General features: G+C 41.4%; 1 protein-coding gene and 1 long non-coding RNA gene across 3 annotated transcripts in view; one reads left to right on the top strand and one right to left on the bottom strand.

Annotated features, from left to right (window-relative positions):
* The first annotated feature begins 102 nt into the window (after nt 1–102).
* NYAP2 (neuronal tyrosine-phosphorylated phosphoinositide-3-kinase adaptor 2) overlaps nt 103–26658 on the top strand; it is a 166047-nt gene continuing 139491 nt past the window's right edge. For both annotated transcript variants that reach the window (XM_083847817.1, XM_083847816.1), the window contains exon 1: nt 103–340. In XM_083847817.1, coding sequence (XP_083703943.1) covers nt 306–340 — 35 coding nt within the window. In that variant the 5' untranslated portion in view covers nt 103–305. The remainder of the gene's footprint in view (nt 341–26658) is intronic.
* On the bottom strand, nt 21205–25533 carry LOC310903853. The gene is made up of 2 exons (XR_014587875.1): nt 22321–25533; nt 21205–21959 (listed from the first exon to the last, which is right to left on the bottom strand). It is a non-coding gene; the product is annotated as an uncharacterized lncRNA (long non-coding RNA).

Raw genomic sequence — 26658 nt, 5'->3', positions numbered from 1 at the left:
GCCAAAATCTCTCCGACCCCCCATGGAAAAGAGCCTGCCCAGGCCAAGGCAGGCCTTGGCTTGCAGGCAACCAGCATTCCCCACAGAAGCCCCTTTCCTGGTGTTTCTCAGGACAGGCTCCACTGAGGCAGGTGCTGAGGCACTGCTGGGGGGATGGCAGCAGTAGCAGATGGCTGCTGCCGCATGCTAGCCCATTGCGGGCAGGGTGGCACTTATTGCCTCACATCACCTCACTAGGGCTGGGGTGGTGCTGCCCTTCCAGTCACTCAGCTGCCTTGGGCCATTAAACCATCACGGTAGTGGAGATGAAGGACAGTGTCTGGCTGCTTGCAGCACTCAGGTAGGCGGGGGTGCTGGTAAGGTAGGGGAGTAGCTGGAGGGGCTCATACTGCTCAGGACATATTGAGGCATAGAGAGAGGGATAGACTGTGGTGTTTGGGGCTGCTGGAGGCTTCTTAAAGATGAAGGAAGTTTGAAAGAACTTTTAAAGAAAATCTCAAGCATCCCACTGCCCTGTGCCATGGGGCTTTGACTGCCTCCTGAAGTGCTGCGGTGAAGCTTGGGCAATGGAGGTGGTGGGTGCCCCTCTGTGGGGCTGTCAGTCAGGGCTGGGGCTGTCAGCTGGGGGGCTCCTGTCTTCAGACAAGGGTTTTTGGGAGTCAGTGTGCTGTGTGGGTATCTTAGTATGCGCCTCCTAACATAGTCTGTCATGTTGGATGTGTTTTATATTTTGAAAATCAGTATGTTTGGGGAGGGATTTGTGAGAGGCCTGCAATTGCCTGCAACCATACATCCAGAGCAGCAGCATAGTGCTGGTGTGTGGTCTCCATAGATAAACTAGTGTTTTCTTGTGTGGAAAGGCAAGCAGTTATCACCTTACAAGAAGAACTCTTGCTGGTCTAAGCCCTAACCTTCTTTTAAGATCAAAGCTCTCAGTCTAGATGTTAGCAATCCCTTCCTATTTGGAAGGTACTCCCCCTTCCTTTACGAGACATCACTTCACACTTGACCAGTGCTTGGGCATGAGTGTACTGCCTTTACACAGGATGTTATCCTGGTTTTTTGCTTACCTTTATAGTTGTTTTTGTTTGTTTGTTTGTTTTTCCCCAGCAGCATGTTGTTATCACCTCTGTGTTGTGGTATGTACTAGCAAACAGCCATGTACGAGTGTGGGCAGTGGGGTGAAGCCCCTGGACCTGACTCGCTGGCCTCAGGAACAGACTTTTCTCCTCTGCCGCCAGCACCTTATAGCCAGGGGCACCAGGACCTGCTAGCAGCTTTTGTTAATGAGCGTCTGTAATGGCTTTAACAGTGTTTTGTTTTTTTTTTATTAATAATTTGATAGTTTTTGTTGTAAGACTGCAGAGTACTGGAGGACTCCCTCGCTGTTGATGTCTTTCTCCCCAGTGTGTCAAGAAGCAGCAGGCAGTCTGTGGTGTTATACACCCCTCGCCTTGTTCTTAACTTTATCTTTGTGCTTATCTCTGCATTATCCAGGAAGGATTTGATACCTAATAACCAATAAATAAATAATGCATCTTGTAAAGGAAGTGGGTTATATCCTGTTTTTGTTTTTCCTCCTGTCCTTCATTACCTCTGATTCTGATAGCAAGAACATGACTATCTATTGACTGGAAAGGGAGTTTGCTTTCTCCTTTGGGGTGAAACTGGGAAATCAACCTTTTAGGTGAGCTCGGATTGGAGTAAAGGGTTTTACCTTCTTTGAGAAAACATAAAGACCACAGCAACCGTGTTTCCTGTGTTTGAAGTGATTTCCTTATGTAAAGGTCTCTGTAAAAGAACATGTCTCCCGAGCCTATTACAAGTCCAAGCTTTTTGAACTCTGTCTACATCCCTGGTGGTGACTTGCGGGAAAGATCCAAGACAGCTATTCCTATGCTCTAATTCAGCTAAGTGCTTAAACAAACTGTTTCTAATCAGTATTTATCACACTGACCTGAGGCCTTCATAGAGATGCTTGGTGACTCACTGATGGTTTTCTGCACTGCAATTCTTCAGTAATTCTGAATTCCATGCTGTGCGTCTCTTGCCTCTGGTCTGTGGACTACGCACTGTAAACATCAGTTTTCTGTCTGTTTTTTCTCCCTTTGGTGCCCTGCCCCTCTTCTTCACAGCCTTTCTCAAGGGCTTTGCTGCTACATGTGACTGTATTTTACAAAAGACAGCATTAGTGATTGCTGGCTGAAATTCCAGGTACATAATGATGAAAAGGGGCCAGAAATCCAGGCTGGAGTAAGACACTGAATCAGTTAGCTGGAGGTCACACAGGTTTAATGAGGAAATTGTCTTTCCAGTACAAAAAGATAAAACAGAAGTGTACTACCTGGAGGGTGATGTGCTAATGAGCACGCATTTGTGTGTGACTTTTCAGTGGCAGCAGAAGGGAAACACCTAAAATGTGCTCTTCAGAGTGCAGTGGGGGACCAGTGCTCACACCTCTCGCATGTAGAGCTCCTTCTGAGAGCTGATGAGGGAGCATCTTGGAGAGCAGGTCATTATTGGGTGATTTTTTTTGTTTGTTTGTTTGTTTGTTTGAAATTTCTGTTACTGCTCTCTCGTAGACTTGGTGTTTGACACTTCGTGTCAAGGCCAAATGCTCAGTCTTGGGGAGGCTACCATCAGAAACAGGTGTGAAAAGGAGGTGAGAGAGGGTGGAACCATCAGAAGTGCTTTCAGCTGTGTCTTGTTTGTGTCTGTGAACCTGTCTGTGCTGTTTCTTTAGATCTGTAGCAGGAGGTGGACAGTTTAGGGTGGGAGTGAGCAGGACTGAAATTTTGTTGTGAAAAAGTGATCTGACTTCCTAAATAAGGCAGATAGCAATCTTTTGCTGCTTAAGCTTGCTCTCTGTGATGTCCTTCCTGGAACCAAACAGCAGGACCCTCTCAAGTCTTGTTGCTCTTCAGTTGATCTTACTTGTGCCTTGGAGGAAAAAATAAAAAAATAAATATTTATATATATGGATAGACTGGACAGTTTTCACTATGGGAAGAATATGAGGAGAAAAGCAGTATTGTTGCGTGGCTTTCCTGAATATTAAATTTCATTAAATAAGATGTATGGAATACTGCTCTCTAGGTACATTTTATGCAGCTGGAGGAAAATGATCCATAGTAGTTGAAGGTGGTTTTTTTTCTGGTTCAAGAGGAATGGGGACAGGAACTGGGGAAGGACAGGGACACTCAAGTGTAATGTGTGAATTGCATAAATCATAAACAGCGTGTGCACCCCAAGTGGAGAATTAAAGATGAAGATGAAGTTTGAATAGGCTAGGAAATTCAAGTCAGGGCTTCAAGGAGGCTCTTGGTAGTCAGAATCCAATTATATTATTTCAATAGCTCCTTGAGAAGTTGCAACACAAAGCTCCTTAGGCCTTTGCCTTTCTAATTGGACCTTTGGTTATTGGGCTGCAGTCTATTAATACCATTTTAGTGTGGTGCTGTTACTGTTCACACAATTTTCCTGTTTAGCAGCTTGCATCAAGATGCATTATGGATAAATGAAGATGAAGAGCTAGAGTTAAGAATTGAAAAGACCTTAATTTCCTCAGAGACTACCCTTTAAAGGTTGTTGAGGTTGAGGCCACAGTGTTGACTTAAGCAGGAATGGTGAAGCCAATGCAACTGTCTACTGAACTAGTTAATAACAGTAAAAGAATTTCTTTCACTAGGTGAAATTGACGGTTGTTTTTGCCAGTAAATTGCAAGTCATTTAAATGCAGCCAAATTTATTTTTAGCATAGTTGCATGTTCCTTCTTCTGTAGTCTCTATTTTCCTTTCATGTTTGTACTGACTTTCAAATGAGAAAGCTAGTGTTCATTCTGAAGGAATACAATTATTCAACATTATCTTCTAATTAATAAATGACTAATCATACTGTATTAACCTTAGTGTGTACTTTCTGTGGATGACATGCTAATGCAGTGTTTTGTAATTGATAATATATGGATTCATTGGAGTACACTGACCCTTACAAGCTATCTTGCAATGTCTATCAGTAGAAAATGAAAAATAAATCATGCAAAAGGAACCCTTTTTCAGAGTTCAAGTGCAGTATATATTGTATCTACATGTATATTTATATAGAATAAAGCCTTGATTACTTTTTCTTTGTTTATATAATGCTTTTTTAAACAAGAGTCAGGAATACAGGACTATAACATTATTGACACATGGAATGTAAATGTTTTCTCTTGGACTCCTGTAGCTCTCTGAATATGTGAAATACTTGACCTTTGTAGAGTGACATGCTTCTGCTTTTCCACATGTCACATAAATAGTGATGTGAAACTCCGGAGTCCATTGGAGGGATAGACTCTGCCCTGTGCTGGTCTCAAGTTTTCACTCCACTTGTGAGTAGGCCAACTAATAGCTTGATCTCTTTTCATTTGACAAGCTTTCCAGTCTGTTACTGTTCCTGCATCCGCTGGGAGTTGCCTTCCCTAAAGGCTAGTGACTGGAAGGTTGGAAATTGCTTATGGACACCTAGCAGATCACAGCAATGCCGCATCCCAGATCTGTGCTTTTATCATTTTCCTTTTTTAGACAGATGTAGTGTATTTAGCTGTTACAAATAAATATGTCAGACCATGTTTCCAATTTCATTTACACTGATCCTTTACTGGCCTCTTTTCAAGCCCATACAGTCTTCCCTGTTTTTTTTTCTGTGCCTTTGTGACCAGCTGTTGTTACAGAACCCTGCTTTGGGACTTCTGAGGAAGTGTACAAGATGTTGTACTCTTGAAGGCTCCATGAACTGACATAAACAGGGTGGTGTTAAGAGCTCTACAAGCGCTGTTTGCCTCCGGAGATGTAAATGACCCCCTATGCAATAGCTGACCTCTACCAACACAGGAAATAACATAATGTAACATCTTTTTGTGTTTCCAAGAGATAGGATTGAGATTTTGAGGATTTTTTTTGCTTGGCAGGTATAGTTTTCTCAGGACTGGAAATAAACAGTTTCTTATGGTGGGATAGTTGTAGCAAGAATAGCAAGTCATTTCCATGTATCTGTGTAGCTCACTTTAAATTGCATCTTATTTTAAAGCCTTGATTAAAGAAATACCAGCATAATTTATTTTCTTGGCTAAGGTATGCACTGTTTTACATTACACAACTGGTAAGTCTAGGAAAGAAGCATTATTGCCCTCAACAGATAGGTGTGGGAAGGCAGGGGTAATAGTCTGTGCAGATCTGTGCCCCTTTTGAAATCAGGTACGCTGGCATGCTACTTGCAGTGCGAAGGGGATGTGCTCATCTCTAATGAACATGGCTCTAAGGCTACAATTAAAACTCTGACTTGTTCATTTCTATTAGCTGCCTCAGCTGTGCTGTTGTGGTTCCTAATAGCCAATAATACTTAAAATGGCATTATAAAATCTGAAGCATGCTGCATTTGTGATTGTTTGCTTTAAAATAAATTTTGCTTCATTGTAAGTGTCCAATGTGATTATTTGGGAGTCACTGCTGATAACAGAATGCCTAGAGCTGCTATGAAATAGGAGTTAATCAGCTTTAAGGAACAAATTCATGGTGAGATAATCAAATATTTTCCTGTTCTGCCTAACTAACTAAGTTTCATTTATGGATAATGATCAGAAGAAGCCCTTTGAAAGGATTTTAAGCCAAATGAATTTGGAAAAAAGCTACTGAGAAGTTCATGTAAATTCTTCCATCTGTAAGGTTCAGAGCAACCTCTGGGTCAAGAATTTTGCAGTAATTTGCAGAAGTATAAATGCCTTAATTAAGCAAGTTTTAAATAAAAAGAGGAGCTCAAAATTGTTGTCTTTAATGTATTTATACATCTGTTTTTGAGGTACTGGGGGGGGAGGGGGAAAAGCATGTTAATCTCAACAGCCAAAATGAGATTGCCATTATATCCTCAAAACTTCTGTAGAAATTTTCACATTCATCTGCTTTGTAACTGCTGCCACATAGTGTTAGCATAACTAGCTAACCTGATGGAAGCTGATAGCCTTATCTGAGGCAATTTAATTAATCCTTATGATTGTTATCAAACATAATGTTTCTGAGGGATCTTGTATTAGCCCAGACCGTACACTGACAAGTAATCCCCTAATGGAATGCACTGCATACGTTTTGGTCCCAGCTGGGATTATTGCTTTCACTTACTTAAATACAAGTCTTGGATGTTTCAGGTAAGTTCTTTGTTTCTTTGTCCTTTAGAAAACGCCTAAGAAACATCATTATGAAGTATACAACCAGTTATTGTTTGAAACTTCTTTTTCTTTGAAAAGGAATGAATATCGAGTACTGCTCTGCCCTGTTTTTTTTTTTTTTTTTTTTTTTTTTTAGTAGTAGTAGATGATCTGAAATGCTCCTATCTCAGTTCTTCTGGCCCCACAAGCTGGCAAAGGTCCTGAGATAATTGTGGTGGATGTTTGAATCCAAAGCATGAGCATAGGTCTAGATAGAAAAGTTCACAAAGCAGCAAGGTAACCAGGCTATTATTCTTGTGGCGTTTGTGAGAACATAAATGAACAGAGGTGTTGTGGGTGAAAGTGTTCTTGTTTTACAATGACTCGCCCTCAAGTTCAGAAGCAGCCTTTACTACAGATACATGGATATGTAACAGCATGGGCTGTTGGACACAAATGTTCACTGCCAACTGTGCTACGTACCTTCAACTGTTCATTGAGCTGCCATATTGCAGGCAGCAAAGCAAATATTTGGACCTCTGCTGCGTCACAGCTGCAATTGGGAGCCAGATCATCCTGTTTTATGATCCTATTTGACTCCGTGTATGCTAACAGTATCATTGGAAATGTAATAGACTGGGTCTTCTCAAAATCTGTAATGGTGCTGCAGGGATGTATAACTCAGCAGCTACAGTGAAATAAATGTAAATTCATCCTCCTGTTCTGTTCATCTAGGTCTAAATCATGTTTCCTGTTTTGAATACGTCTGAAATCCCTCCCTCACCATTTCCTCTAGTAGCGGAGTTCAAGTGCATTTGTGCGTTTTGTAAAGGAGTTCAGCAAACTTCCAAATTTCAACACCTGTCAGCAATCAGCACTGACTTACTTGAGATGTAAATACAACTCCAGAATGGTGGTGGTTTTTTATTTTATTTTATTTTATTTTTTTGTATTTTGGGGGGCGGGGGGGGTAGGGAGGAGGAGAAAAAATTACACTGCATTATAGCTTTGGTCAAAAGAGGCTGGTGTTGTGCCCTAGCTAGGTGGGCTCCTGTGCCTTTTCTTGGTTAAAGCAGGGCAAGGTCTGTAGCATGCAGAAGCCACAGAGGTGATGTTGCTAACACAATATCCAGTCACTTCGGGTTTCCTGTCTTGAAAGACCTCTTGTAACCAGGTTGAAAGGGAAAGGTCTACAGCGCGAGGTTTAAGCTTGCATCTCTGCTCTGATACTTTCACCCCTGTGCAGCTCATGGTCTTCGAGTGTTAGGCAGAATGAATGAGCCAAGTTTATTCTCACAAATCTTTTATAATGCTGCTGGCTCTTGCCCACTGGAAAAATCAGAGCCTTTGTTTGGTGTTTGTGCATAGAAGCAGTTCGTTGGCTTTGCTGTATTTGTGTAGGTAACCAGAGGAGTTAATAGACTCCAAAGGGATCATGTCTCAGTTCAAACAGTGTAACACTCATGTGAAGAAGAGAATTCATTAAAAAAAAAAAAAAAAAGCAATATTTCCTTTTTGTGATTATCCCAGAATATAGTTTATTACTCATAGAACAGCCAGTCCTGACCTCATTGCTTCACATGTCCTCACAGTCTGTTCAGGGTTCTGTTGGTGAAGAACTGAGGCTAATTAGTGCTTAATATCAATTGAACAGTAATAATGAAAGAAAATGCATTGCTAAAGCTGACGTGAATGAGTAGTAAAGCTATTGTGGCCACAGCTATTTTCGTTTACTTGATTGTCTGGTCCATTGGCTTCTGATGTAAAGTGGCCTATTTGTATAAAAGATATATTTACAAGAATGGTGATTTTCCTACACAATGTTAAAAAGGGAACCTGTGAGCATGATGACACATCTGCGAGGTTCATTCAGCCTCAGGTGATGCTGCATGTAAGAATGAAAAGTAGCTGATTTAAGGATCAAATATAACATGAAGAAAAACTGGATAGGTAGCAGTACTTTGAAAAATGTTCTGGACCTTGTCAGCAGACTACAAACTGCTTGTAAAGCTTGGGTACTGTGCTGTTCCTTGATTGCTCTTGGGTGAGTGAATAGAGTGGTCCTATGCAAGACATTTACTACAGTTCTGGAAGTCCTCTTTTGGGAACCAGGTTTTGAGAAAGATGTAGACGAAAATTCTAGATATTTTATTGTTGCTCTCTTTTAGACCACACAAGCTATGAGAAGCTGAGGCAGTTAACCTACGGTATGTGGAAGTTTGTAAACACAGGTGACCTGCTGCTCTGTCTTCCCTGACAGCAGACCAAGGAGTTGCTAGCTGAATTTTCAATCTGGAGTAGTTTAGACAAATAGGTGGCCTGTTCTCCATCACTGGAAGCCTTTAACAGTAGGTTGAAAGCACCTCTGTGGGTTGGATTGTTATCCCTCTCGGCTTGGGTCAAGGCAATGGATGACAGCTTTTCTAGGCCTATTTTCTGTGTATTGCGTAGCATGTGGAGTCTCTTAAACTGATGATCTTCATGTCCAGCAGAATTGTTTGTGCAGGCTTTCAAATCTTACCTATAATCATATTAAGGTAGATTTCAAGATTAAGAATCACCCTGGTTTTTGTCCCAAAGAATAGATCTTTTTGACACGAGCAGGAAATCAGTCCAGATTTCACATTATCTCAAGTTTGATTTCTGGCTTCACTGACTGAGCAGATGGGATCAGTCCCATCTCAGTGTGCTGCAAGGAGAATAATGATGATTGCAACTCTCTGGTGAGGTACTCGGGATATTTCTCATTCCGGGCTTAAATTACAGTTTCAAATTGTTTGTAAAATTAGGGCAGGTTATGCTTATGTGCAGCTGAAAACACATTGTATAAATGAGCAAGAAGATCTGATCCTACATATTTATTTATTTATTTATTTATTTTGCCTCAACTCAGCAAATATGAATGGAATAAATCCTGGCCTGTTGAAATCTGGAAAGTGTGCACACTGTCTTAAGATACACCACGATTTCAAAATGCCTTCCTTTCCCACATAAATGGGAAAACCATGTGAGCTAAATTTAGCTTAAGGCGCTTTTTTATTTTTTTACAGCTAGGAAGGTCTATGTACTCCTAAAATAGCAGCTTGTTTTGGTACTCGTTTGTGATGACACAATAATTGCACTAATATTGCTGCTGTGAAGTTTAAAATTGTAAATTGTCTCCTAAAAAAAAAAAAAGTAAAAAATACACAAAAATTATAGTAAGTATTTTAATGGTAATAAGAATTCGTCAATTTCAGCATGACAACTGAAATATAGGACTTTTGTTCTCTTTCTAAATGGAGCTCTGCTATGATATCCAGAAATACTTCCCATTAATCATTTTGTTAAGGCTTGCCAGCATGTAAATCTTGCCACGGCTGGGAAAAATCAGTACCCAAAATGAATTGGAAATCAGAAGCACCACAATAGAATATATGATGTGTAAAGCATTCACAATACTGAGCTATTGTCAAAAGTCTAAAAAGCAAGTTGGCCAGCAAATGAGCTGGTGTGCCAGGCTGCAGCCTGAGAGCCCTGACAAAAGGAGCTTGCTGCTCGATGAAATTGGTATAGCACAAAAATGGGTGGAGAACAGAAAGAGCTGCCCTGCGTGTGCTCGTGGAGCTCAGGCGCTCGCCTCTTCGTGCAGGGGCTGTCAGCGTGCCGCTACGTGGGTGCCTCTGAGGCCATGAAAGCTGCAGCTCGGCCATGGGAAGCAGGAGGAGAGGTCAGGTGCTGGGCTGCCTTCAAATGCATAGCCTGAGTTGGGTTTCTTTTTCTTTGGAATTACTGCACAGTGCACAATCACCAGGACTGCCTTCTGAGTCAATAATTTGGTCTTTAAGGTTGAGGGTCCCAGTTTTTCCCTGAAGTATTTCCCTTCCCTCCCAGTCCTTTCTAAACTATTAAATTAAAAATTCGCTGATTCCCTTGTTGAGTCTGGACAAAATCACATCCTTTAAGTATTCATCTAGCTTGTCATGGGTGAGTTTTGCTGTGCTGCAGTTCGCTTCAGTCCTTCCTTAATGATCAGTGTAAGCTGTGACTGTCTCTTTGCTCTGGGTTTCTGTGGCACCAAGTGCAGTGGAGGCACTGCAAGCAACATCAGACCTTGCATGACACTGAAAAGCAAATTCTATACATGCAGATGAACTGTGGTTTTCATTTCGGCTGAATACATATTCATACATGCTTCAGTATCTTCGCACTAGTTCCTCTTGGCAAACTTGTGTGTGGAAATGCTTACTACCAGAATATTTCTGTTTTCTTTGTCTTCTTGCCTGAGAGCTTTTTGAGAGAAGAGATGCAGCCCTAGTGCCCGCGTGGCCAGGGGAGGTGGCGTGCAGTGCAAACCTTCTCAGTTATTAGTGTGCCGATGTTTGGGAGAGTTTGTAAAACTGGGTGCTTGTAAGGACTGGGTGCTGAAATTCCCGCTAACGAGCTAAGTGTTTCTTGAGCATTTTGTAGGGTGGTGGCTAGTAAAATAGTAAGGAAGAGCAGTCTGCAGAGAGGAGGAAAAAAATAAAAAAGCACCCCATATCAGTTTCTGTAGTAAATGCAAAAACTGGCCAGAACTTCTGTTGCTTTTGACCAGGACCGAATTGGAAGTAACAGCTTGATGTTGAAAGCATTTATATCTCATTACTTGTCCCTTGAGCTGTGCAGCTCTGCCATCAGGGTTTCACAGAAGCAAACCTTCCAAAGCAAATAAATAAATAAAATCCCAGCTGACAAGCTAATATAAATGGTATGAAACAGAAGGGTAAATGGGGAAAAAAAAGACTGATTTGACATAAACAAATTAGAGCTGTTGACAGTGTGGGTGATTTTGAGAAGTGCGGTTCCATTAAATTCACAGATATGAATCCTGACAAATAACAAGCCACGGTAATTTATATAAACAAGGAAAGGAAATAATGAGTGGATGTGGAAATCTAACAAGAGCTTGGTTGTTAGTACAGCACCAAACGTGGCAGTATGGATAGAGAAAGCTGCGAGCCCCTGCCACGAGGAGACAGCGCCGATGTGCAGTGCCTCATTGGAAGCACTCAGAGCACTGTGCCGGTGTGGGGAGGCTGTGGGAAAGGCTGCAGTTCTCTGCCTTTCACATCCCATGAAAAACAGAAAGCATGTGTAATCAGCAGGGTTAGACTGTAAAGCCATACAAAAGCTGAGCTCTCTTGGTGCTGTGTTGTTTGTGGGCAAACAAATGTCTGGGGGCAGATGTCTCCAAGGCTGATCCATGCAGATCCCCGTGCTGTACAAGCAGTAGGACTGTGGTTTATCCATCGCCTGAGACTCCTTCTCATTCATCTGGCATTTTATCAGCTTTACACTGAAGTTTCCATGCAGGTGTGCAGTGCTTGTTGAGAGTGTTTGGCCAGTACCTTACCTAACCTACTGCTTCCTGCCTGCAGGCACCTCCTGAAGTTCATGTTGCTCTGTTATTATTTTAAAAAGAGCCTTTTTCCACCTTGCATTGAGGGCTGCTAATGGACAAACCTATTAAAAATTCAAAGCACTGAATTTATTTAGATAAAAGCTGTTAATTATAAATGTCCAACCATATGGCCATTAGGACTAATGTTTAGTGGGATAAAGAGAAAATGAATATTTCAGACAATAAAGAACTGTTTTAGAAAATAGAAACTTTCTTAATGTTATGTTTCATGTAGGCTTAACAATGGTGTGGTGGTTGGTAGCCTGCAGTGGTTCACACTAAAGAACTTAGTTTTTTGTTTTCTTGTTAATGCCTTGCTATTGAAGTGTTTCTATTAAAAAAAAAAAAAAAAAGAAAAGAAAAGAGGGAGAGAAAGAAATGCCTCAAGGAAAGCCAGATGGCTGAATATCGGCATCTGAAATGAAAATAAAATATTCAGCCATACATATGTGCCTTAAATACACTTAGCTGTAGTCCTTTGTTTATGAGCCAGGATTTTCTCTATTGCTTTTGCATTGGTAACTTTGAACTTGTTTTGCATATGTTTTAGTAGATCAAAGTTGAGTGAAAATGTGCTTAAGTCCATGTTTGTGCCTTGTGGTTCTTGTCCCAAATCAAAGATGCAAGGTCAGGCTTTGGGCAGGTGTCACGTTTTGAAGTTAAAGGTTATTTTGGGCAGGTGGAGAAATTAGTTTTTCTGTACTGGTATTTCAGTCTGGCAGTTTTATTTCAAGCTTTGCATGTGGACAGGGGTATTGTTATCAACGCTTTGAATGCGTTGCAGCATTTCCTGATGATAACAACCCTGCTGTTGCCTGTAGTTCTGCTCCTACTGAAACTCTTTTGACTTCACCTGCAGCTATGGAGTGCTAGTTGCCTGCTACTTCGTTGTGCAAAGTGAGTAACAGCTCAGGAACACGTGTGTGTAAATAGGCAACACCACCAACAACTGAAAAGCGCAGTGAGGACTTCTGAAAACCCCATTCTATATCTTACATAGAAGCCCCGACAACTCCTGGAGCAGTCTATGTAATTCCCTGCAGGTATCCAGCATTTTTCATACGACATATAAAAGGCAGCTATTGTACTGTTTCTGCACTGTGAAGCTCTAGGTTTGGTGGAAAAAAATCCTTTTAATCTTTCCTGTGGTTTCTTGCTTTAATAGTCAGGGTATTTGAAGGCAGCGATTGAAGACCAGGTAGCATCAGTCGCTGGCACCAAAAACACAGTTTTGGAAAATGTGTCCATCAGAGATCCTGTTTTGTGAAGGGTGCCCAAACAGAACCTGCCATTTCCTTCACACTGTTGAAGGGTCAAAAGACCCTTGATGGAAATGGAAGGGAAAAACAGTTGCATGGTCTATGTTTCTGTGAGTTGGGTGAGTAAGCTGAAGAGATGACGGTTTGTTCCAGTCAAACCTGGTTGCTTTTTTCCCTGATCTTTAAAGTTGTGAGCTCTCTTTTCTTTTCCTTTGTATAGCCCTAGCCTGGACCTGCTAGCAGAGTTACTTAGCTACTGTCAAACTCTTTTTTCCTTCCACTCTTGAGACTAATAAGTGAGTTTAAAGGACTAAACTCTTGGCACTTGTGATTCAAAATGTGGGCAGAAAATTACGTGGTGTAAATTAAAGCTGCATGAATTGCAGTTACGTGGCCCTTTGCACAGTCTCTTTCAGGCTTCCTTACCACCCTCATCTTTTGGCCCATCCACTCAAGAGTGCTATGAACTTTCGTGGCATGTGAGACAGTGTAAATACCATTTTGGCAAGTCACTGAGTCTATTTAAGGAAGGCTGCGAGTGGGTGCAGCTTGGTGTACCTTGCTCCCGTCGAGGGAGGGAGCAGAGAAGGCGTGATCAGAAATGAGATGTGGCGGGGGCTGGACTGGTGGCTTTCCATCAGGTCTTCACTGTCATAGCTGCTGCCTACAGCACTATATTTTTAGAGCAGTTATATATTACAGCGATGTCAGATGCTGTTTTGGGTCTTTTCTAAAGGAAGAATGGGAGAGTGAAAAATGGATTAAGGTTTCTGGTAAAACTGCTAAATGTGTGTGAAGACTTGCAAGGTCTCCTTGCTCTTCAGTGCAGAGGTGATCCAAAACTTTTAGAAAACATTAGGAAAGAAAGAGGCCCGTCTAACAGTTCTAGGTTTTTTTTCTAATAAAAGGTTATTAAAATTGGAAACCGCTTTTAAATCAGCACAAACAGTTTTCTCTAGCTCTTCGTTTTTACCTGCTGCCATTTGGCTCATCCAGCAGCAGCAGCCGATGGAGCTTTCCAGCAGTGTTGTGTAGTGACAAATGCCACTTGTCCTGTACAGGAATGGAAGGTTCGGAGTTAGCTTGTATCTGAGACCTGACTGAGGGAAACACCAAGCACAAGGTCAGACACTCTGACCTACAGAGAACCTCATTCAAGTTTGAAATTTTATGAAGTAACAGAATTGTAGATGAATATGTGGAAAATATTTTAAGAGTGCTCAAATATCGGTACTGTGTAATTACACTGGCTTAATTCCATCACTAGACTTTTTGATCTGTTCTGGTTACTCAAAAACTCCCAACTGCAGAAGCAATGTGTGATTACTGTACATACAAATAAAATGACAGACTGGAAATCCACTGCTGGGCAATAGAAGATAACTTAAAAGCTGTTGTTAGTAATGCTGCCACAGGTTAGCAGAACTGTACTGCGCATACATAAAGTTCCATAGACAGTAAGATTAGCTGTCCTCTGAGCAACCCTACTCCCAGTAATAGTTAACTCATCATCCAGTGGATCTGAAGCCCCGTGGGTGAATGCAGTGGTTTGGGATAATTTGGTCCCACAGCTCCGATTTTGTTTCTGGGCTGGCAAGTTACAGTTCTGAAGGGCCTTTCTTGAATCTAGTGAAAGCAGCTGCCTGATCTGAGACAAATTCAGAGTAAGTTAATTTCTGTAGGAATCACTGTAGTCCCAAAGTCAGTAGTGATCTTACTACCCTTAACCGTGATTTTGCTGTGGAGTAAGTTGGCCCTCCTGAATAAGCTTGTTTGTTTTTGAGGGGGTTGTTTGCAAGGTCAGCGTTGTGCTTCCCCAGCTGTACATGAGAAATGTCAGTGCAGTGGTTCTCTCGGCTGTCAGCATGTGGTGTGTACCCCCCTCCCACCCCGGAAACGGGGAATTCATCACTGTGGTGTTTGGACAGGACTCCTTGAGTGCTGGGCAAGGTGGTCAGGCTTCTCAGAAAAGAACTGCTCAAGATGGGGCTACTGGGATTTTGCGCGTTGCAGGAAACGCTTTGTTGTGATGCACCTCTCTGCACTCCAGTGTGAGTCCCTATTAGGATGCTGGTGAGATGACTCTGATGTGCCAGTATGCCTAAAAGAGGGCTAAGATTTTATAATGGATGTCCAAGTCAACTGTTACTGTTCAGAGAGCAGCAAACTTGGTGGGAAATCCATAGCAGGGAAAGGATTTTTGTGCTCTTCAGTTGAGTCAATGCTGTCATGATCCATATCGCTTTGATTTGGGCCAGCCACAACAGACTGCTTTCTCTACTTCTGAGGCACAGTGTGGTGGTAGCTCCGCATAAAACACCAACATGAGTATGTCATCCCATGTATTGCTTTGTAAATGGCTAGTACTCTAGTATATCGTGCTGACCAATAGTAGAATGAAAGGGGCTTTCTGGGGTTGGCTGTTAGTATTTCTGTAGGAATCTATCAAGTAACTTTTGGTAAATGCCCAAACCTCAGCTTTAATCTAGACAGAGACATTTGTGTTGTCTTCATTTCTTGAGACCGTTTTTTTTTTTTTTTTTTGAGGAATCCTTCTCTTATATTTGCATTTGTTTGTAAAACCCTTCCACTTTAGCAGATGGGAACATGTTCAGTGACTGTCTTATTTAAGTGTGAAAGTCAGTCTATTTCAATGCACATGTGCCTTATTATTTGGAATGAGATCTTTGTAACCATAACAATTGGGAGTTGGCCACACAATCTGCACTGGTTATGGTAACCTCTGTCACCCTGACCTTCATCCGCTAGCGATCGGGAAGCAGTCTAGTCTGTTTCCAATCCTGTGCGTCACCCTCTGAGCTAATTTGTTTTAAATTGTATAGCAACAGCATTTACTGTTTAAGCAAAAATCTTTTAGCACATGTCTGTCTTTATTGCCTTTTTTCCTCCTTCCTTAAAGCTCTCTGCAATTAAACCTCAGTAAAATACGAAGCATCAGAAATGTTAAACTATCTTGGCAATGAAGAGACATGAAACAGATGAATAACGAGAAGCAAAAGATAAGCAGTAATGCCACTTTCATTCTGGAGTGCCTATTCTGGCAGAGAGTTCGCGTCACCTTTTACTACTTCATATCCTATTTATGACTCACAGGAATGATTAAGAAAAAAAATATCCCAGCAAAGAACAGTCTTTAGATTTCTGCTTTAATTATGGAAATGAGAAACTTCAAGGCCTCTTTTGCTGCAGATTAAGAAGTATCTGTGAGATTTCTAGTGCAGTTTAACTTAGACACATGAGGATAAAGGAAAGAGGGGGGAAGACTCCTGTATTTTTCTTAGATGTGCCCATTTTGAGTAGCATGTGAGTGCAGCTGAGACACCGTACATCGCTTCCTTTTTATTTCTTCCCAGATGTTGGCCTGAGAAAATCCTGTGTTCATGGATAATAGACACTTGTGATAAATATCATTCACTGAGCTTTGCTTTTATGAGCAGGAGATCACAGGGGTCTGGAGACTCCCTGTGCAGCTTTTTTAGCTCTTGTATTATTTTTCTATGTGAGAAAAACATGTTAGAGCTATAAAACTCAGTGGACCTGCTTCTTTCCGTGTTTACACTAGTTTTACAGGGATGTTTCTTTATTGCTTTCAGTGGAGTTTGCTGCTAATTCTCACTTCTGGAAGAAGTTTGAGTCCTGTTATGTTTGGCAATTTAGGTTCACAAAATTTATGTGATGTTATTTGTATCCTGCTCTATATTTGGCCTTGTTTTTAGCAATCTGGAAAGTGGGAAGTAAAAATCCCATTAAATACTTCTGTGTAGTGTGCTGAAGTGAGAAGTTTGGGTAGGTCAGCGTGGACTGACTGGCAGTGAGAAGAACGTGGAGGCATTAGGTCTGAATTCTCAGCACTACAGGCAAGTGATATAACGCAGAGAGATTCAGCAAAAGTTCCTGTGGCAAAAACAAGCCAAAGATCAGATGCAAAGGACCAAACCCAGCAGTGTGCTCCTATGCAGAGGGGAATGTAATCATTTGAAGAGTTCCCCGAGGTGTCTGGAGGATGTAACACAACACTGATCAGTTGTGCAGAATGCTGCAAAAACATTCTAACTCTGTCTTGTTCTCTTGCTGCCAGTTTAAGCAAGCCATGGGATTAGCATTGTTTCTTTATTCTCTACATCGTGCCAGGAGATTGAGGAGATAATCAGGAAATAGTTCGGTCAAAGTGCCATGTTTACTCTGGCTATATAGCAGCCCAGAGGGTTTCTGGTGATCAGTGTAATAGAAGATGGGAGCCCTGAAGGAGTCGCTTATGTTGGATGGGAGCGTGCCTGATAATTTGTCATGAACCCTAAAGCTGGTGTTTCAAGGATCTGAGTTCCCCTAATGCTTGCCACTAACCTGGCAGGTTTCTGCTACAGTTTCATATTGCCACAAAAGCTTTTCAGCTTAACGAGCTGGTATTTTCCAATATGAGAAAGCTTTGTCAGAACATCTCTGAGCAAATCTTCAGTGGTATTCACAATAGGAGCCTGCCAAAGGAATTGCAATGAACGTTAACTAAGGTATTCAAAGCCAATGTGAAACTTAAATAATAAAATGAACCTTGAGTTGCTTTTGATCGTGCATATCCTTTGTGTGTGTGCATGGAATCAACCGACTCATATGCCATGGAGCCTTTAAACAATACCAGCTCTTCACGTTCATTCTCGATGCTGCACTAGGGAAAGCAGGCTCCATCTGTGATGTGTTGGAGACCCACAATGTAATTGCTCTATTCAAGTAGGAAAAAAAAAACCACTTCATACGTCTAAAAACCCACTCCAGAAGGACTGCAGCAAAACCTTTGGAAATAGCCTTAATTCCTTTTAGTAGCACCTTGGGAAATGGGTTTATAGTGACATCACCCTAGAAGAGCATGTAGTGATTTCCTGGAGAGATCTACACATTTGGATGGATAACATAGGCAGTGTCTTCAGCTGACAGATCATATTGCACAGACCCACAACACTATCTGCCTGTAGTAGTATACTGTGAAGGGGTAATGGAAAACTGCAGCTCTGCTCCTCGCATACATGGCTGAGGCTGTACTCCAGCTCTCAGCGTGGCTGTCTCGGTGACAATACCTTGAATTCAGTACATCCTCGACTGAGTTCTGTTTTTGTACTGTCCAAGCCACACAATTTCCTAATAACTCTAAAGGAGAGCGTATTCCCTAAAGGGAGAGGCAAATGGTGAATGATTTGAGAATAGGTATGCTGAATGATGTTGTTCAAGGAGACTGAAAGACAGGAATTCTGCAGTATGCATTTTTCACCTCTATAAATAAAGCCAAATGAAAATAACAGATTATGTTCCCACTGCCACCTTATTAGCTAAGCTTACAATATGGCAAAGGCTTCTGAATTTTCCATGCCCAGGAAGGCTTTTTTATTTTGGTTTCATGTTAAAGTTGAGTAACAGGAGAAGTATATAATGGAACCTTTTTGAAAAGTATGCCATTTGTGCTGTTCTTGTGTTAAAATAGAAGCAATTTATTATTATTATTATTATTTTACTTCCAGAAGAAAATTCTGGCAAAACATTTATTTGTTTAAATTTCTCTTTGGTCACTGGAAAGCATTTAAATAGCCATAATGTAAAATTCTCCTGATAATGGAAGAAAAAAAGTATTGTCATTAACATTCCTTCCAAATGTGTAAGTTTGGAGGAAATTTCATTTAAGAAAAGCATACTGTGAGTGTTGAATCAGAATTGGTCTATGTAGATCTGTAGGTAGAGGCACGCAATTCAGTCAGTTTTGAAGATTTTTGAATGCTTAATCTAGATAATAAAAGGGCTAAAATCACACTTAAATTTCTAGGCTGTGCTGCCTATTTAGTCATTGTTGTTGATCTCTTAGTGGTCCAAAATGATTAATGGCATTTGAAAATGAAAGCTCAGATATGTCTTTAACTTCTGCCCACTGCTCCACAGCCACCATATTTAAGTGAAAGATGTCCCTCAGACACCTCAGGAGATCGTCCACGCTTTCTGGGCCTCACTTAAGTTGGTGCCTCTTAATGGAACTGATTGGGATTTTAATTAAATGATTTTTCAGCTTGAAGTGGTTTTTGCTTTGAAATATTTCCAGAAAATAAAACAGCAGCTGGCCTTTAACATGTAAACTCAAGACAGATAAGGAAGCTCCACTTTTTCTCCTATTTACCCTGTTTTCTTACAAAAAAAAAAAAAAAAAAAAGCTCATTATTAAGTATAGATTTCTGATTCATAAACAATGTCAGATGCAATTGTTGTTATTGTGCAATGGTATCATATTTTCCTAAATACAAGATTAAATAAGATATATGGGTAAAAAGCTGGTGTGTGAGGGCTGTTCTACCAACTGAAGGCTTTTACAGAAAGATGTCATTCTGGGCTGGCCTGTAGTAGTGCCAGACACGTTTTCCAGGAAATTAAGGTCTTCAGTTTTATTTACACATTGGAGAATGTGAACTGTAGCTTCAATTGGACTGTCGTTCATTCTCTGAATTTGCAAACAGATCTGTACTTTTCTGACTTAATGAGCTAGAGTAGCCACGTGAATTCAAGGAATAGTGACTTCAACCAGTCTCTAAAACTAAGGACATCCCTGCAGGGCTGCCACAAAGCAGTATTTCTAGCATTTATGTATGTGGTGGCATTGGTTTGTATGCCTGCTGACAATGAAAAAACATAGTTTTTCCAACTAGTATTTTATCAGTTGTAATATATAAAATGCAAGTCACTTTCGGTTGATCTAATTAGAGTTTGCAAATTGTAATCCCAAACAAAAGCCAGTCGCTCTGTATTAAACATTTACTCTGGTGCACAGAGTGCAGGGTTTATTTCTGAGGGGTAGTCTGTGTACATGCATTTAATTAGCCTCTGTCAGAGCATTGATCCTCTATTTTAAGACTAAAAACAAGACAGGATAACCTGGCATATCTGAATTGCTGTGTGCAAGCTCAGTGCTCAAAATGTTGCCAAGGTACATATAGATAACCAACAGTACTATTGTAAATTTACTGAGAAATCCTGTGGTGAAAATAAAGGTTTAACTATAGCTTAGGATTCATACTGGGGACTTCTCTTCTTCCATCTGGGTACTGGTTACACAGTGCTTACCCTTCCTAGTATGCCAGCCCTCTTGCTGAGGACAGTTGATGAGCACACTATAAAATACTTAAGTGTGTTTTGAGAGTGGGAAGGACTAACAAATGCAATATATATGAATGTGATACATTTGTAATGAATTAGACATACAAAAACTACATTACGGTAGTGTGGAGAGTGTGGTTTGACCATAAGGATGCCAGGGGATCTTAACCTATTAAGGCTGATGCTTTGTCCTTAATTCACCCTGTCATTTCTAGGTATTACAGTGCATGGCACCAAACGGAGCCCACTGTCTCACATCTAGTGTTTAATTAAGAAATATATGATGTGAATTATATTGGACAAAAGGAATCTGCTGTGAACACACTTTCACCCTACAATTTCCACAGTGTATATTTAGGACAAATCTCAAGTCTTTGCAGTTGGGGGGGTTGGTACATGAAGTAGCTGTAACATTGGGGGAACAGGGGGCAGGGAATCATCTTGTAAAATTTAGTGTATTTGCAGTACAGAGTATTTAGACTGATACATTAGAAAACAGGTACTTAAGAGAATGTAATGGCTCAAGATAACAGAATTTGTATTTTGCCTCATTTGAGCTGTGTATCTCTATTGTGTAAATCCATAGAGGTATATTCAAGGTGATTAGCTAGGATTTAGTTCTGTGTGGGAGCAGGGGGAAAAGGTCTAATGGAAATGTTGACAGACCATTAACTAGAGTATCACTAATGGGTGCTATAATAGATAGAGATATTTTTAATTGTAAAGAGGTTAATTGGTATTCCTCATTTGCATTCCTTTCTTCCTGAGTGGTAGCAATTGTAGCTCATCCATTGATAGGAATGGCTATTATACTGAGAGAATATAAAGGATCACAATATTTTCTCCAAGAAAATAAGTATGTATGTGTGGAACAGAAATGAGTTAACTGACACATGATGATTAGCCAGCTATAACTGTGGAGAAAAGCAGTTTTCCTAACGGTGTATGTAGGGAGTGCCTGCAGGAAATTGTTTCCATAGTAATTAGAAGAATTTGATCTTTTTAATTGCTTGGGGAAAAATAGCTCACTTCCACTAAAATGTTTGCAACAACACGTAAGTCATGGTGAACTTCAGCCTGCTACTGTATGGAAATGAACATTTTTGGAAATGTATGAGAGAAGCTACTGCTCTTTTCTTCTGTCTCAGGTGCTGAGGAGAGTACTTATACAGAGCCCTAAAAAGAGGCCCATCTCCCTGTACTAACAGAATAAAATCGGCCTCTGCTGCCCTCCTTGGTGCTTGGTTAGGCTGTGACCAGAGGAATTGGTGCCCTGGGGCTGCCAGGCTACCTCTTGCCTTGCCACCAGCCCCTTCTGTTGACAACTTTCCACACGTGTTTTGTAACTTTAGATCCCGGCAGCGCGTTGGGGCCTGGAGCAGCCTGTGATGGAGCCCAGCCCCGTGCCGAGGAGGCCAGCTGCTGGCGGTGGCTTCTGGCTGTGACAGGCCTCTCTCCACTGTCCGCCCACGGCTCTCTGTGCTAGGAGCTGGCTCCAGGGGGTGGTGATCTCCTGCTGCTGGCTGCCACAGGAGCAGGAGGAAGCCCAGGGCCTACCCAGCACCTCCGTAGTCATGGCCTCTCCTCAGTGCACCAAGAGCAGCAGGGAACTGGCCTCCCTCTCCACTGGAAATCCCCTGTGCAAGGCCTTCCTCTTCCACAAACCTCGCTTTCTTCGAGTTAATGAGACTATCTTTGTCTAATTAAGAAAAACAAGCAAAAGACTTCACGTAGCTTTGTCCTCAGTTTTTTTTTTCTGCTATTGCCACTTCTTTAGCTTCACCATCTCTACATCCTTGTTATTTTTTGCCTGTTGCACTTTTCCCCCTGCCCAGCCATTGAGTTGTACATGCTCTCCCTATGGGTCTATCAGCTTTTTCTTCCAAACTGTCCTTGCCCTCCTGCCCAGTCCTGAAGCATGTAGCAACAAATATTCTGTGTGGATTTTTTTAAATACTGAAAGAAAACACATTCGACAAATGATTTAGTTTTGTGGTTTATAAAGCTTAAGTATATTTTACTGAATGAATACATAGTCTTTTAATTTCTTTATAAAATTAATTCCTTAATGAATTTAGCCAATAGCAACAACTTACTCTTAAATGTCATCTCAGTATACATAGCAAAACTTAATTATTTAATAGAGGAATCTGTCAATTTGTCAGTCCTTAAATGCAAAATGCAATTTCTTCTATGAGTCTTTCCAGTCTTCCAGGTTCTAGTATTTCTTTATCTAATGGTCCAAATTCTGTTTTGTGAAAGTGAGAAACTCCGACTTTCCCCATCTGTGCCTATTTCCTAACTAAACAGGACTTACCTGCAGTGTTGGGGTGGGGATTTCACGTGATGTTAAAGAATACAGATAGGAGACCTCCTAATTCAAGAAAAGAAGTTGCCTCTCACCTCCCATTCCCAGATCTCTTGTAGTACACTTCATTGTGGGTTGCTTTTACAGGTTTTGTTCTCTGTGCCCTTCCAGGCACTTTATTTGTGGAGTTCCAAAAAGCTGTGGGACTCACTGGAGCTCCTTGCTCTCTGAGTAGCTTGGATATAAACAAGAAGTTGGCTGCTCCTGAATGAGACTCAGCTGGCCTGCCTTCTATCAGCTGGGCTGCTCTGGCTCTCTGCTGCCCACTGGTCGCATAGGCAGGGTGGTCCTCTCAAGTAATAACATCCATGTAGTGCCAAAATCCCAGGCTAGTTCTCAGCTTGATCGCTTTGCCAATCTGCTTCACCACACAGCCAAGCAGTACTTTGCCAGCGTGAGGCCAGAGCAGTAGCAGGGGCTGGGAGGGAAGCACACCGGCGTTCTTGGTTCTGCGTGTGAGCCAGCACTGCAGCTACACGAAACCCTGAGATGTCTGGAGATTGTCAAGTGCTCTGATAAAACACTTTACAGCTTACAAACATGGTCACATTTTGTACACTGTGCACATGCCCTTCTCTGCCAGCTTGGAACTAATTGAGAGGGTTGCTTGTGTTGTCAGATGTCCTGGGGTTTCTAGGGCAGTGAGCAGTGTCTGTCAGCACCCCCACAAACTGCGGGATTTTCTGCTCCTGTAAGCTTCAGGAGGACAAGCCTCTGTGCAAAAGCTCTGGCATGTGTGCTGTTTGTGCAGTGGAGTCATGCAGATAGAAGCTGAAGCACACCGGTGTCTGTAGCATAAGGACTTTTCACTTTAAAAGTCACAGACCGCTTTGGCAGGGGTACTCCTTCTCACGCTGTGAAGTGCCCTCTGCATTGTGTGGTGCAAGGAAGTGATCTGGTTGAAAAGAACACCCTCTTCTTTGTGTTTCTGGGTTTCCCCTCGTTCCCACCCCAAATGATTTCTGCTTTGGATCATTTCCATGACCCAGTTCCCTGCAAGGCCACACAAATCGGAATGAGTAGCGGGGTGTGGTGGTGACAAGCAAGCTTAAACTGCCTTGCCTTTATACTCCATACGGCAGTGTTTGCTTGTTTGTGGGCTGGGAGATTGAGGCTACTCTAAGCAGAAACAGAGCACAGTGTGAGCGCAGCCCTACTGACACAGCTGGATTTATCCCAGAAAGCCACCTACTTATCCCTTTCATGAGCTACACAGTAAAAACAGTTTTGCTTGTACAACTGCATCTAGGCTGGACAATTTTGCCAGGATCCACTACACTATAAATATAGATGCCTGTATCTGGGACCTGACCAGAGAAATGTATCTTTACCAGCTTTAATTGATTTTAGCTAGGAGCAAACTGGCTCTAGAAGAACTACTTATAGCTTAACATTTCTGTTGAAAATGTACCATTTAGTAATTAATGGGTTTGGAAAGCAGCCAGAATCTTTCAATCTGATCCAGTTTAAGGAAAAAGAATCAATTGACTTTTTTTTTTGGAATGGTAAATATCATGAAATATTTTACAGCAAATCATGGTTAAAAATAGCCCAGTTGCACCAACTGTCATATAGGATAAATCACTTGCATCAGGATATGATCTTTATGATTTGTGCTCTATGCAAATAAGCACAGGGTTTCGCTCCACATTTTGTATTCAGGCAAAGTTCCCTGAGGACTTCAATGGGAATTTTGCCTAAGCAATAACAGCAAAATTGGTCCCATGTGAAAAAAATTGATCACTGGGGAAAATTAAGAGATTTTTCTTAAAGGCACAGATGGCAGTTAAGCATTTAACTTTAATTGGCTTTTTACATGAGTAGGGACCCCTCTACCGTTGTACCTTTAGAAGACTCCTCAGTATACTGGAAATGCCTTGCCAAAATAAGAGAAATGCCTGCAGTGGTTGTGGATAGTCAATCCCTGGGAGGGGCAGAGCCAGTGTGCTCCAGGGAAGTGAAAGGGCACTGTCGAGGGATGTGAAATAGCTGAAACAAATGCCACAATAGAGCAATGAGAGCTTCCTTTAGTCTGTGTTCTCTGTTAGGCTTGTTGTGGTAGCACTGGATGTGTGAGGAGGGAGAGCAGGGCAAAAGGAGCCAAATGTGGCTGGGAGAAGGAGCAACTGCAGAAGTTCCAGGCATTTAAGAATGAGGCAAAGAGACATGAATATTAAAGCTGTCCTGACACATGGGATGAAATAATTTGGAAACAGTTGTCTAGAAGTCTCTATGTGATCTTTCAGCATATGTCGAAAGTTACTTGCAAATAGGGAGATGGTTAGGTTTTCACTTTGCTTAGAGTGATCATAGCCTGATACTAACAGCATGAACAAACCAAACCTCAGAAAGTCACTTGAAGTTGGGGTTACAGTGAGCACTGTGTTAGTTTATGTAGTTCTACAGGTGGTTGTGGCGGCGGCAGTATGCGTTCTGGCTCTGGTAATAATTGTGCAGCTTGCGAAGTGTAGACATGGCTTGCTTATTGCTCTCTAAGTAAAAGCTCCACTTCCTTATGTGACACGATACTTGCATTCAGTCATGTAAAAGCTACCTTAGGCTTCCTATGATAATAAACAGAAAGGTGATGTAATAAACAAGAGACTTTTCTATATATTTCCTCTAGGCTGCTGCCATTTAAAAATATTAACTCATGTTAAAATCCAGATAAAAATCTAAGCAGTTTCTTTTCTATACTAATAATTTCCTTTTTGCTCAGTCTATGCAGAAGCAAAAAAAAATCATTTTGTATTTAAAAAGCGTCCTTCTGCTAAGCAAATTGAACTATAATTTGAGCAGTCCCTAGTGCAGACACGTGAGCTATGGCTGTTGTGTACTGGTGAGCATATGCACATGTTCAGTGCTAAAGGCATGTCATCGTGATTGCTAAGCCAAGACTTAGGATGCGGCATAGGTAACATTGCCATTGAAAATTTCACTTGCCTCTCATACATGAGATTTATGATAGTCTCTGTGATGAAACTATTGTATTATAATGAAATTAATACTGTTAACTTGGTCCTATCAGCTAAAACTAATTAGAACCAGGTACTAGGTCCTGGAGTTGAATGCAAGCCTGGAAAAGTCAAGCAGAGTAGCAAGAAAAGGCTTAGGTTAAGAGATGTGCTCAGAGGTCAGGAAGGCAAGGAATCCATATTACAAGCAGCACGGTGTGGCTGCAGCAATTGAAGACTGGCAGCAATAGAAACTAAGAACCAGGACAAAAAAAAATAATTGAAGGTAAGGGGAGGGTGTAAAGGAGAAAGAAGCAAGCCAAGTTTAGCTTAGTTTAACGAAGGAATTTTATTTTTTTTTTGGGGGGGGGGGGAGGTCATTCAAGGTGATTAAACCTGTTAATAGTTACATAAATATAATTAATCTAAATAATTACATAAGGGTCTCTGCACTAAGTCATGTGTGGCCAGGCTCAGACCTGGAAATCATGGGTTTTCCTTTTTCTTGGGGAGCCTTCCTCCATTTTCCAGCCAAGCGGAGACAGAGTCAATAAACCCAAACTCTGTAATCCATTTTTCTACAAGTTTCCCTTACTTCAGGGACAGGCGGACAGCCTTTCTCAGTCACTAAGTGGTCAGTTAGCATCTTAAATTAAATGTTCTCTTCCTCTTGAAAGCCCTTTGTCTCTCTGCCTGCAGACTTCAGGCCTTGCAAATCCACTTTGCTCTGAGCTTGAAAGAGCTTGTTGTCCCCTTGGCAAAGAAGTCTCCTGCAGAGGTCTGTCTCCTCCTATTGTGTGGTTTGTCCTTCCAGGCTACTTACTGCAGCTCTCTGCCTGGCCCTGTTGTGTCCTACATCTATTAAAAGACTGAGCAGACACCAGTGTGCATTTCTACAGCAGATTGTTCATCTTCCTCTCTTTTCTCAGTGTGAAAATGCAACCACAGGTCAAGTGTCCCCCCTAACTTCGTGTATATTTATACATATATATATGTATGCATGTGTGTACATGCACATAAATAAAATAAATGTATCTATTATGTAATGAAGCCTTGCATGTTTGTGGGTTGTTTTTTTTGCTTGTTTTTAAGATATTCAAAGTGAGTGCAAATAATCTGTCTGCCAGAATCTTGCATGGTTGTAACTTCCAGGAAGGTTGTAGTGCAAAGGAGATGGGGAGAAGGGCTTGATGGCTTCTCTGAGGAATGGTTCAATGGTTCTCCATTGCTGGCTGTCTTGAAACCACAAAGTCCAGTGTAGAGCTCTGCAATATGAGAACATAGGTAGTACTCTTTGGAAATGCATATATTTGTTCTGGTTAGGCCCCCTTTA

This window comes from Anser anser, assembly GCF_964211835.1.
Source record: "Anser anser genome assembly, chromosome: 9".
NCBI lineage: Eukaryota > Metazoa > Chordata > Aves > Anseriformes > Anatidae > Anser > Anser anser.
Note: the sequence above shows the minus strand (reverse complement) of the source record. Positions and strands in the feature narration are given on the sequence as shown.